A 13,594-nucleotide genomic window follows, 5' to 3' on the forward strand; every position below is an offset into this window, starting at 1 on the left:
GCCTGGAAGAAGTGGAGCAGAATGAAAGATCGGAAAATTCAAATTTGAATAAAGGCTGTAAGAAAATCAGAGACGTTGAAGTTGTATTTCCAGGTTAAATATTTTTTTTTTGTTTGAAGTACTATTTCAAACTAAATTTTGTCAGCCGCGTAAGAAATAGAATAGGGGCTCTTGAAAGAAAATACCTACCTCAGATATGGATTGCTCCTGCCTCAACTGTATTCTAGGGGCTGAGGATGCGGCCCACATTCTAGGTGGGTGTTAGCAGCTTCATCTTAATAAGAAACGATTTTTGTGAGCTATTTAAATAGAAAAACAAACAACTTGTTTCTACGGGAAGTAAGGAGCAACGTTGAAACTTAAAACGACAGAAATTAAATGAGGGTCACTGTCCCTTCCCCAACACTCGCTCTTACGATATTACAAAGTTCTGTTTGTACTTATTTTTGACCTCATCATCTTTCCGATGTGTACAGTTGTGGTATCGTTTCTATTTGACTTTTTGAAAATACCCTCCAATCTGCTTGTTAATAGACAGTCCGAGAAATTTCCGGACGTTTCTTTGAACGTTCAGATATTCTCAAAAGATTTTTGCAAACGAGCTGCTTTTCCCTTTTTTTGCTATTTTGTTTTTTATTGGGGATGCTGACTATCCAAGTCAATGACTCATTATTAGGGGGTATAAACCTGATGTGCAAATGTTTCACTCGTCGCGTTTTGTAGGAAAATTGATCAAATTTCATGGTCAATACGACTCGACTTTTTTAAGCTGTTTTGCACGCAAAAATCATATTGCTCTTTATGCTGTAAGGTTGGCAATATTTTCCATTGCTTTCAATACATAAATGGAATATTTGTCAACAGTTTATGCTCGTACTCTCACCTTTTTAGGTTTTCTTTGACTGGAAAAATGGTTATGGAATAAGGAGTAAGTTGTTTCCGTTTTGGGTCATGGCCAATAAAACATCTCACGCAATTCAAGTCCCATTGATGCAACAGCGATTTGGATTTCTGAAAATAGAAGATAAAGAAACATTCAAAATATATAGGAATGTACCGGCACAGATAGATTCATTTGTGGTGATATATACTCGTGGTGTTTTACAGAAATTACAAAATATTTAGATACTGTAACTCCAAAATTTGAAGAAAAATAAACCAGAAATTCTTATCTGTATTGAAATACAAATTTAGTTTTTTATTGAAATGTGAATATTCACTACTCTGTTAACATACAAGGATCTATGAAAGCAGTACTACTCACTTTTTGGTCTTTATGGATAAGTACTGTGCTATCATCGACAGTCACTGCCACAATTTTGTAGTTCTTCGATTTTCTATCAGCAAAGTGTACCACCTCCAGTTCTGGTCTTTTGTCAATCTGGAAAAAGAAAGAAGCATCAATTATTGGTTCCATAATATTTCAGCACACTCACCATGTAACTTAGACAAGATAAACTAAGAGGGCTGTAAAGATTGATCTTAGGATCAATAACACCCTTGACTGTATGGAGTAAGTGGCAACATCTTCTGCCAATAGTCTGGTCGCAGTCTGCACAAGTCTGCACTTAAAGGATACTTATCGTCTCTCTTTTTTAATAACTTTAGTGATCGTTCATTAATCATAAATAATCTGTCCAATCATTTTGATAATTGTCCCTTTACATAATCACTTTTAAACGACAGAGCGTAGAAAGTCGAGAAAGAGAGCTCTATCGCCTGTAAATTCTCATATAAAAAGCCGTTTTTAGGGGGATGAAATGGATCGGATGGCATTTAAGCGATTGCTTTGGTCGTTTTGTCACTCCTCATCCCCAGCCCAAACGGCCTTGGACTATAATTTCAAGATAGTCATTTTATCAAAGCGGTCAAATAGTCTTAGAAAAATGAGGGAATGGCACCGTTTCTATTTGTGACTGAAACAGAAATGGTAAAAAAAATGGCGATTAAAAAACGAATCAGAAGCAGAAATGGAGGAAAAAACGGAACTCTGTTTCTTTTTTCTGTTTTTTTTTTCTTCCGAAAAACAGGAATGGCCTCTTTTTAGTAAAAAAAACTATTTTGACAGAAATTTCGTTAACGCCTGCATGCAATTTCACTTGACTCTGCGTAAGTGTAGAAGGAGTCAGTCCACAATTCTTGCGGTTCAGATTTATTTTTTACTGATCTTCGTTTCTCGCTCAAGAAGACCGGAACTCTCTCCTCATATGCCCTAATAGTATTTGCTGTTACGGCAGCAGTGCTTATATTGTTAGCATTTTGACTTGGAGTTCATCCGCAGCCCTATTGTATCGAGCAATTTATCAAACAAGCTGTATGGAGCCAGTGATGCATTTCGGTTAGTTTCTGTCTTGATTGGAACGAAATCTATCGAGAAAGAGTTCAATTGGATTTGAGCGAGCTCTTCTGTACTTCTCTGCAAGAAAATCAGCTGCAGGAGAAGCGGGGAGACATACTGACGAGCCGAATCTCTGTCTATATCGCTGATTTTTTTTGTAAAAAAGCAGTTCTTGTTAAGAGTAGTCTATGAGACCTAGGACTTGTAATAAAGATATATACCCTGGACTGAATAGCCAATAATTCCTTCAGGCTATTGGACTAACTAGGTCATAGTACTACTTTCCGGTGTCTGACAAAACAACTGAACTCCTTTATCCATCAAAAGAAATTAGCTTGCCGGAACGTAAGTATACCAAACTATTACCATTGCATGTTTGAACGGGTGAAGAACCTTAATGATTGCTGTGAAGTGAAGTTCGAGCTCTCTGATTTTAGCGTCACGAAGGTCTTGCTTGAATAAGTCGAAATAGCTCTTTTCGGGTAAAATACATTCCTATCATGGCAAGGGTGCTGTTCCATTGAACATTTATGTTCTTATGATGGATGAACTAAGATTATATGTCTTGCAGATAGCTTCAAAATGGTCATGGGATTTGGAAGACACTTTCAGGATTCTAGCCAGGTTTCGTATTTCTTACCAGTTCTCCTTACAACACCAATACTTTAGTGGAAACTTCCCTTTTTTGGTACTGAAATCTCACTCACGCTGTTAAGGTCAGAATCAGTTAATCCTGAGTTACTATCATAATCATTACTTCTGTCGCTATTTCCAGTTTCTTCAATGTCATTGTCTCCTACAATTAGGACTTGATGGGAAAGTCATCTCGTTCAGCAGTATCTACTTTCTTAAAAGGAGCAACAATGTATGTATTTATATATGTGTAGATTTCTTTCTGAAAATGGCCTCATATTCTTCTTTGAAAATTAGCTTCCTGGGATTTTCTGACCTGTAATATTTATCTAGATAGGTCAAGAGTTTGAGAAAACTCGTTGAGAGCCTTAATTTTGACAAAACGTTCATATGAGTGACGCCATATTTATGTGTATTTGAAGAACAAAAATTACATCATCATCCCCAGGGGAGTGGTCATATTGTTTTTAGTGTCTATGAGGCATGCCAAATAACACGAGATGACTCCGAATAGCTAAAGAAAAACGCATGGAACAAGAAACAGCAAAAATTACATTGAATTGCAAAGAAAATATTGCAAAGCAGCATCTGCTGTTAGAACACAAAGCAAATTATAGACGAATGAAGGAACGTGTCGTGAGTTAGTCTATGAAAGATGAACAGGAAGAAGGAATTGAGTGCACGCCAGAATTGCTTAATTCAATCGAAATTACTTATTATTCACCTTAAAATGAGGAAGTTTTGTTGTAGCGTCTGCAAAAATACACAGAAAGGAGAAAATTAACACCAAAATTTGTTAACCACTTTGAAATGGAATGAAGTTAGTTTAGTATTTGTTAAGGATAAACAGAAAGAAGGAATTGAGTTTGTAGTAGAAAAAACTTCATGTGAGTTACGTAACATCTACATACATTGAGAGAACAAAAATCACATCATTTTTCCTTAGGGGAGGGGGGTTGAATAGTTTTTAGTATCTATAACACATGCAAAATTACAAAATATGGCAAATGACTTCAAACAGCTAAAGAAAAAGGCATGGAACAAGAAACAAAACAAAAATACATTTATTGGCAAATAAAAATGTTGTGCAACGCAATCCTTGGTTAGAAGACAGCAAAATTACCATGGAATGAAGGAGCATGTTAGTTTGAAGTGTGTGAGTCTGTGCAGGATGAACTGGATGGAGGAATTAATTTTTAGTATCAATTAATCGTACAAAATTACACAAGATGACAAATGACTATAAACAGCTAAAAAAAATGACATGGAGCAAGAAATAATAGAATTTCATTGATTTGCAAACAAAAGTTTGATTGAAAAGTAAAGAATAACATGATAATTATGCTATCGCACAATTTAGATATTTCAAAAATTATAATAGGATACGGAACGTGTTGGTTTGGGGTCTGTAATGGATAAACAGAAAGAAGGAATTGAATTCACGTCAAAGTTTGAAATTATTGGTTTAACGCCATCACAAAATACAACAATGATTACTGCAATGCGTAATTGAGACATATCAGAAGGCACAGGCATATGGATCATTCCTGCTTGTTACGGTGCTGAATTATGCAGCAACACCATTAAAGCAAAAATATAACGACTGGAGAAAAACTAGTAAAGAGGTTTTTTGGTATCAACGATGTCAAGCGAATTTACAGATTATTTTGATTGAATCCAAACAGCTGAAGCAAAATGCATGACAATATATCTTAGCGATTGATTCATGAAAATGAAGAGCACGGAGATCTGCGGCTAGCAGATATGACACAATATGTATCGTAACAAATTCCAAATTAAAAAATGGAAAACAAAATCTATATATAGAAGAAAAGCGACTGAGATTAACACATCTAATCGTAGATGAAATCTAGGGTTAGAAGAGAAGCAACAATACATCGAGTTTCGAAATAAAATAAATCCTATAAAATGGTTGATTAACAGGACGGAGGGATTGAATTCACGCCAGAATTCCTTGATTCAATGAAAATTGCTGACTTAACACTTGATGACTTAAAACAATAGAATAATGCAATAATTATGCTAATGCTTAATTAATACATATATATATATATATATATATATATATATATATATATATATATATATATATATATATATATATATATATATATATATATATATATGTATATATACATATACGAAGAAATCTATCGATTGGTCTATTCAAATTGGGTTTATCTTTAATTCTGAACGAGTTTTAATTTGTTCCGAAAGGGCTAAAAAAAAAGTGTACGTCTCTTATTCTTCTACGTAATGATTAGTGTAGCAATTTGGACGGATTAAGTGAAATCCGATTGAAAAGTTAATTTAGTCTTTAAACTTTCAAGTTTCTTAAATTTTAGTTTGTGAGAAATATGTTCATTGTTTTTTTCTTTTCATTTTGCTCTCCTTTAAAATTAGGAAAAGTGGACTTATGGAAAACGCCACAGATTTATAGACGAAAGAATGCCAACATAGAAAGGGATTTGCAGAAAGCTTGCTTTGGGGAAGAGGAAGCAACTCTAAAATATACACTATAAAATGTAAAAATAAGTTGAAAGTAAGTAGACAATTAGATTTAAAAATTTGGGAATAGAATAGATGAAAAGTAAATATTCTCCCTGCTAAATAGAAGTTGAAAAAACTGACTTTAATGTTGGATTAATTGTCTCGGTGGCAAATCTTGTCTTCGAAACGTTTGAAGATAGGATTACTCATGTCTTCATGATGCTTACTCGCAACCAAAACGCGGAAAAACGGGTCTAAGAAAAACAGAAACGGCAAAAACTGTTAGAAAAACAAACGGAACAGAAACAAAAACGGTAGTAAAAAACAACTACTTTTTTTCTGTTTTTTTTTTCCGGCGTTTTCTTTTGTTTCTGTTTTTTTTTCTGTTTTTCTCCTACTGTGATATGATAGTTACATTCCAGGGATTGCGGCATCAAGCTGTGGAGGTGACTTTTCGGAGACAATGGATTTGTAGCCACCTTTTAGTAGAAAGCCGGAAATACTACAACTTGTTGAACTCTCAATAATGCAAGAGTTATTGCGAGGTGTGATTTAAAATATTGGGGGGGGGGGCAAAGTTGGAGCCAATTTTTCCAAATCAAGTGAAGATGACAGTAAAAACTAAAAAACAGCCATTTGGTACCATAAGGGCACTATTTAGTACTGTACAAGTAGTACAAAGGTACTCTATAGTACTATAAAGGTAAATATGTACTAAAAAACTAATCTGTTTCTGTTGATGCTTGAATTATGCAGATTTATCTTAGTTTTGACAAGATTTTGGAAGAAACTAAATTTCACCTGGAGGGGGGGGATGTGGTCCTAGGGGAGGGGCACCAGGGTCTGCGAGGGGAATTTGCCCCCCTGACCCACAGCAACTTACACCCCCTGATGATTGCTCTGTAGACCAAATATTTAAGTAGGGCTGTCCCTAGACGTGTTGCCCTTTTTTACTCAAGATTATTCAAGGACTGATTTGGGAATTGCTCTATGTTGTCGAATGCTAGTCATTAACAATTTACCTCCATCAATAATTCAAGTTATCAAATGAGATTTAACACTATTAACTGTATTAACTTCGCTCAGTATCAACTTTTAACATGTTTTCAAGTCAAGAAATCTAAACTGTACTAAAGCACTATCATGTTTGTCATCAAAAAAAATTTTTGTGGGAGGTTTCCCCGCTATTTTACGTCATGTACACAATATGTTCAGATGAATTTAGAGGAGTTTAGCAAAATCAGCCTTTTCAAGTGACGTCAAATGAAGAAACCCAAATAATTCTTCGCAATTTTTAGAAGAAAAAGGGAGCACATGGTTACATTTTTATTCTTGTTTTTAAATCTCAAGCGTCCAGGTGTTGAACCAAATTCACGATTGTAGATCATCCATTTTTTATCTGGATGTTGCAATTAGACTGAAAATAAATTAAAGTCTATATAAAATTAATTTACTACAGTTAAATAACTCTGAATATCTGGAAATTGAAATACAGATGTTCTGGTGATGAACTGGATTGTATAAGGAAATGCAGCAGCTAACAGCATCTAAAATAACTGTAAAAACTTCAAACAAACGTAGTACTTTGCAGATGTCACAGCCGAGGTTGCCCAGATGGAAGAAACTGACAATACTGATCGGTGCAAAAGGTTTAAAAAAAGAACCTTAGCTTAGCCTAACTTTAACCCACTTTTCGGCAAATAATATTATTTCTAAAATTTTGGGGGAGGTGGGGGAAAGATATAGGATAAAAATCCTTCATACTCTATTGACGGCCCATAGGGCCTTGAATCGTCGTTTTAAGTGCTGAATCTTTTTAAAAGGACAGGGAACAAGCCTGTCGTTCAACATTACGGCAGAACAAAAAACAAAAAGAGTTTTGATTCGATGTTTGAATTAAACTGCCCAGAAAATTTAAAAGTTTGTAATTTTTTGGAGGGAGGGGGGTACTTCCTTGCAAAGTTCACTAAAAATAATTTACAGAATTTGGTTGGGCAGAAATAAACACTTATTATTTTATATCTTAAATTAAAAGCGCTCAGAAACTTTCAGGATAAGTTTGTATTTCACGGGGTAAGTTCCCTTGGGTACGTTCAGGGAATGTTCACTGAAAATAAGTTACAGAATTGTTTTGAACAGAAACAAAAGAGAATTTCATATTTTCGTTTTGGAAAAAATAAAAGAAGGGATGACTTACCAATGATATTAGACTCAGAGGCCGAGGTTCGCTCAGCTCATTGATTTGATTGAAAGATTTTGATTTTTTCATGGCCGAGCCATTCATCTTAAACTTCATTTCTGTGTTTTGAAAAACTTTCGCCGTACTTAGTTTGCTGCTCAGCGAAATTCCCTTTGCCTTGTAATATCCGTCCGCATCAGGATTCACAACAAGTAGTTTGACTTCGTTTGGTGAATCTTTAATTCTCATCACAATCTAGTATGAAAAAAGAAATTATCAAGGAATTGGCTTTAAACAAATTTCTATTGCATAAAAGTTTGTTAGTGGAGGGTTCTGTGTAAGGCGGAATCTAAAGGTAGCCATCTAAGTTTTAAGAGAAATGTATTTTCAATATCCATTTAAAATATTCCTATCCCAGCAGCTCTCACATTGGGAATCCATATTCTTCAAACTAAGTTGCAGCAAAATTCTGTTGCTCAAAGACAATGGCTATTCCAAGGCTAGGCACAGGCCACTTAGGAAATATAAACTCCCCAAGTACGGTGACTGAATGTGAAGGCTGTGTGATTCTGGTTGTAATTGTCTTATTCCATTAAAAGAAAATGTAAGATCAATTTATAAAGAAAGACATCTTAAGAGTCATTTAACAACTACAGAAATACCTACGCCAATGCAAGAACTAGAATTTGGTTCATTTATACACAAAGAAAATTGCGAGAAATCTTTATAAAAATATAATGCAGTAAACACATTTTCTACAGTTTCAGTGATTTAACCATGAGAGTGAATCGGGGAAGAAAAATGATTAATGCATGCCGGTTTGAATAGAACCTGCTCATTACCTAAGCGCCCATAAAGATGATTTAAGAGGGACAATTGAACAACAGGAAATAGCATAAAAGAGAGCATGAAATTACCTCTTTATGTGTTAGTTCATCAGCGTTTGTCCCGTTTACTTCAACAAGTCTATCGCCTTCTCTGAGACCGGCTTGGAAAGCATGTGAATTAGACTCAATGGGACCGATGAATTTATCATCGGTTTTATTAGACTCAATGGGACCGTTTGAAATAAGATGAAAACCACATCCTTCGTTTGGCGCTTTTGTGATTATACATAAACGGATCATAGGAGCATTGGCAGGAATCACTTCTTCTTTCTAGAAAACAAACATGGGCAATAATTCCAATATTACTTCAGTGTCTTTGTTGTCTTTAAAATCATTTTTTTTTAATACTTAAATTTTGACAATTAGTAAACCGATGGAAGGTCGTGTCACGATTAATAGAATCATAGTAAAAATATAACACCCCATAAAGGAGACAGGTATGCATAAATGAACTTATTTTTGTCAGTGGAGGATCTGAGAAAAAAATACGAATTATGCGAAAGAAACAACAATTTTTGGAAAGTCATGCAGCTGTTTAGATTTAGGGGTAGGGGACCTCTACCAGGAATGCAAAGGTAGAGGGGAGCGTGACCCATTCCGTGTTGCTCTTAACTAGTTCATTATACCTACAAAGTTGTAGCTGTGCATTCCATACCAAGACTATTTCTCGTCCCTTTGCAAAATCAGCTCAAGCAAGGATACTCTCTATCCCTATTAGTACCAGCCCAGACATTAAAATCCTCTAATCAGGGGTGGATAGAGAAGAAAATATTGGGAGGCCACTGGATCTAGCGCGCCAATGTGACTCGAGGTGGGTCCCAAATTAAAAAGTTTATTTTAAAAAAAATGAAAAAAGAACGGAATAAGTGTGCCAGAAGTGTCTTAGGGGGAGGGTCATCCCATGTATCTGTTTCTGGCCTAAATTGCTTTTAATTCTTTCATTCATCTAATTTTAACCAAATTGGCTATATAGTTGAAATAAATAGATAGATAGATCACACTAAACCCCTTTTTTCGCTGTTTAATTAGTCACAAAACTAAAATTAAGGAATTTATTTGGGTGGAGGGGGTTTATTTTTAGTCAAAACTTACCTTTCGATTTCCGGGTATTTTCGTATATTTTACCAAGAAATCCGGAAATATCATTTGATCCCCTTGCACATTCAGCCATCAGTCTTCGTCTCTTATCCATTCTATGCTCGCGTCCAGATTTTTTATTTTTATCCATTTGAACTTTTAGCTACAAAGTTAGTTTTCAATCTGTCACTGTGAATAGACTAATAGCTATAACTGTGTTACCACGTTTATCAAAACATTTAAGACAAAGAAAAACTTATTTTCAGCAGGTTTTCGTAAAATAAGGGAAAGTTCCATGTTCATAGAAAAATCTTTGCAGGAATCAAAGATTTTTATGCCAATTTTGCAGATGTATACTGAACCGGCTGAAGATAAATAATTTTTGCTCGTTTTAAGTTTCAACTTTGCTCTTTACATTCATAGGAAAGCTTTGCTTTTTGTTGTTAATTGGGTAAATTAGCTCGGAATAATTGATCAAATTGACAAGTTTACTTAAAAAAAAAGAGCAAAAATAAGAAAAAAGAACAGAATGCAAATTAGGACGCCAGAAAAATCTTGGGTGGGCCTAAAGCCCCCCCGGATCTGCCCCTGCCTCAAATAAAAATCCCATATCTTGGTATTTAAAGTCAGTAGGCTACCTAGGATCTTATCTTTTTATTCCTCTGACTGTATACAAAATTTACCAGTCACTACTGACTCTGTCAGTCAGTTCTTCGGGGGCATATGCCACTAAGACTGATACCTTGAACTATAGTTTGAACTGATACTTGAACTTTTTTGACACCTGAAATTTTAATTCTACTCCTTACTATCAGTTGAAATAATGCTTTTGTTTTATTTAACTCCTGATAGTTTTTTAAATAATAACTAGGAAGTCTGACTACACCTTCTCAGAAAAATCCCTCCTTCCTACGGATATATTCTCTAGACAATTCAATCCTGGTGAAAATTTACCCCGGAGAGTTACCCTTATCATCTCCACGCGTAAAATTGAATCGGCAAAGAGAAAGCAAGCCATAAGAAGAATTTCGTATAGGAGTTCTGGCAAATTCCTCCATTGTAAAATTTTCCCTGAAAAATACACCCCCTAAAACTCCCCTCCCACGGAAAATTATCCCCTAGGAAAATCCAAACAATAGAAAATTCACCATCCCCTCTCACCCGAAAAATGTATGCATGCCTCTCAATAACAAATACAATACATAAATAATGGGCACAATTTGTAATTTAAAGGATTTTTCCCCAGAGTTGTGGGGGGTCATGATATCTCCAAAGGCATATTTATTCGCCCTTTTAACTATGCTGAACAAAATGGCTATCTCAAAATTTTCATCGGACAATTTTTAGAAAAAAGGGTGTGGGAGGGGCCTAGTTGCTCTCCATTTTTTTGACACTTAAAAAGGGCACTAGAACTTTTACTTTTTGATTGAATGAGCCCTCTCCTGATATCATAGAACCACTGGGTTGATACGATCACCCCTGGGGAAAAACAAATAAACATGCTTCCGTGATCTTTCTTCTGGCAAAAAATACAAAATTTCCCATTTTTGCAGATAGGAGCTTGCAACCTCTAAAGCGAGATTCTCCAATATTCATTAAGATTCTATAACTTTTAAGGATTGTTTATCCCTTTTATCGAAAGTCAGGCAAATTTTTTCAGACTCGTAACCTTTGATAGGTACGACTAAATTTAATAAGACTTATATATTCGAAATCATCGTAAAAAATCAATTCTTTTGATATATTTATTGGTATCAAAATTCCATTTTTTAGAATTTTGGTTACTTTTAATCCGGGTCGCTCCTTATTAACAGTTCGTTACCACGAACTGTTTGAAAAGGAACCAGTCAAATTATAACGTGTAATAAATGATAACGTGTAAGTAAGTTCATGAATTTTGTTGCCTCTCATGTCTGATGTATTATTGTTTTTTTCCAGAGGCACTTAATATGGAAGGGATGGTCCTATAAACTTCGAAGGAGGCTCGTTCGACTTTAAATTGAAAGTTCTAGTTCCCATATTAAGAGTCAAAATGAATCGTAGGACAACCCCCCTCCCTGTGCTCTTTTTTCCTCAACGCATCTGATACAAATTTTGAGATAGCCATTTTATTCAAATTGGTCCCATTTGCTCCCATACCTTTTTTTTTTATCAAATATGTTCGATTAAAATTTTGAGATAGCTATTTTGTTCAAAATAACCCAAAGGTTAAATAGCTACCCCTCTGGGTTTGACAAACGACCCTTCTCCAGCCCCTGGGACAAGGGCTGCAAGCTATAAAAATTGCCTGTTGCCAACGTACAAGGTTTTTTAATTGGAAAAGGGTGCATGTTTGAACCTGGGGCTCCAAAATGCCTTAGACCTAAGCCTTAGGGCATTACAACGAAACTTAAAGGAAATGTTGAGAGGGATACTGAACACAACGAAAATAAACTATGTGCTGGTTGGTTGTGAAAAGGGACTTTCAGCAATATCTAAGGAGCGGCTGAGTGCATTATGGTTGATCTTGCAAGGTATGTTGAGGAGATGTTAAAGAGAGACTGGAGAAGAATCACCCCCGTTTTTTCTCTTTGTAGTTGCCCCCTCTGCTCAACTTTCGTTGAATTGTTGAACTTTTGATTTTCTTCCAACCAGTCAAAAGATTGAATAGCTATACCTCTAGGGAGGGTATACCCCCCAAAGCTCCGGGGCAAGGAATATAAATTAGGCAATTTACCTACTGTTTACATACAGAATTTATCATTAAAAGCGAAAATTTTTTGTTCTGGGTATATCTGAAAAGGCTAAGCGCATTAAGATGAAGCTTTGGAGGATGTTGAGGGGTATGTTAAATTAAATTAAAAGGCACTATGTGCATCCAGCTTATCAAAATGAGAATAGGGTATGCAATATTTTAAGAACAGTTGAGGGTATTAAGTTGAAACTTTCAGAACATGTTCATGGGGATGCTAAGAAGTGATTGGAGGGCTACCAGCCCCCCTTTCTGACTTTTCTGTTGCCCTCCTTCCAAAAAAATTCTGTTAAAATTTTTAAATACCCATCTCGTTTAAAATTGACGAAATGAAATACTATGTCTTTGAGGATGACATTACCCCCCTCCCTGAGCTTTCGAGAAGAATATCCAACACAATAAAACACACTGTGTACATGCTGATAGTGAAAAGTGTGTACCACCAGTATCTAAGGAACGGGTAAGGGTTTTAAGTTGAAACTTTCAGGGGATGCTGAGGGGGAAGTTCAAGAGCTATCAGAGGGTAGCCAGCTTACCTTGCCCGTTTTAGATGTTCCCATCCCTAACAACTGATCAAAATTTCTAAAAAGTTTTTTCCCTCAAAATAGTCGAAAAGTATAGTAACTATGCCTCCAGGGGAGAAATAGCCCCACAGCCTCCAGGGCAAGGACAAAAAATCACGCAATTTGCTTTTGTTTGCCTTTTTTCGTGTGTGATTTATCATTAGGAAAAGTGAGATGTTTGATTTTGGGTGTAGAACGGCTGGGGGCTTCAAATTTATACTTTTAGGGAATTTTGAGGGGGATATTAAAGAACGGTCGGATACCCAGACCCCTCCCAATCCCTTTTTAGCTGCCCTCCTCCAACAATATTTGATAAAAATTTTGGATTATCCATCTTTTGAAAAATAGCCGAAAAGTCAAATAGCTTTGCCTCCAGGGATAACGTACCCCTCCCCCCACAGCTCCCGGGGCAAGTATTATATGTTAAATAAGTTGCCCACTGATTACATACAAGGTTGGTTATTGGGAAAAGGGGGGATGTTTGATCTCAAGTCTGCAGAAAGACTAAAAGTATTAAGGTAAACTTTTAGAGAATGTTAAGGAGGATGTCAAACAAAATCCAAACTGACTATATGCAGGAGGGTTGTCAAAATGACTCAACAGAAATATCTGCAGAAAGGCTAGGGATATTAGATTGAATAAAGGTATGTTGAGAGGGATATAGAAAAAAGAACG

General features: G+C 35.7%; 1 protein-coding gene across 3 annotated transcripts in view; it reads right to left on the reverse strand.

The window, feature by feature from the left end:
- LOC136039003 (uncharacterized) overlaps positions 1-13,594 on the reverse strand; it is a 122,995-nt gene that overhangs the window by 6,029 nt on the left and 103,372 nt on the right. For all 3 annotated transcript variants that reach the window (XM_065722528.1, XM_065722525.1, XM_065722527.1), the window contains 4 exons: positions 8,579-8,818; positions 7,680-7,916; positions 1,265-1,381; positions 884-1,011 (listed from right to left, as the gene is read on the reverse strand). In XM_065722528.1, coding sequence (XP_065578600.1) covers positions 884-1,011; positions 1,265-1,381; positions 7,680-7,916; positions 8,579-8,818 — 722 coding nt within the window. The remainder of the gene's footprint in view (positions 1-883; positions 1,012-1,264; positions 1,382-7,679; positions 7,917-8,578; positions 8,819-13,594) is intronic.

The sequence above is a fragment of the Artemia franciscana genome, chromosome 2 (assembly GCF_032884065.1).
Source record: "Artemia franciscana chromosome 2, ASM3288406v1, whole genome shotgun sequence".
NCBI classification, from domain to species: domain Eukaryota; kingdom Metazoa; phylum Arthropoda; class Branchiopoda; order Anostraca; family Artemiidae; genus Artemia; species Artemia franciscana.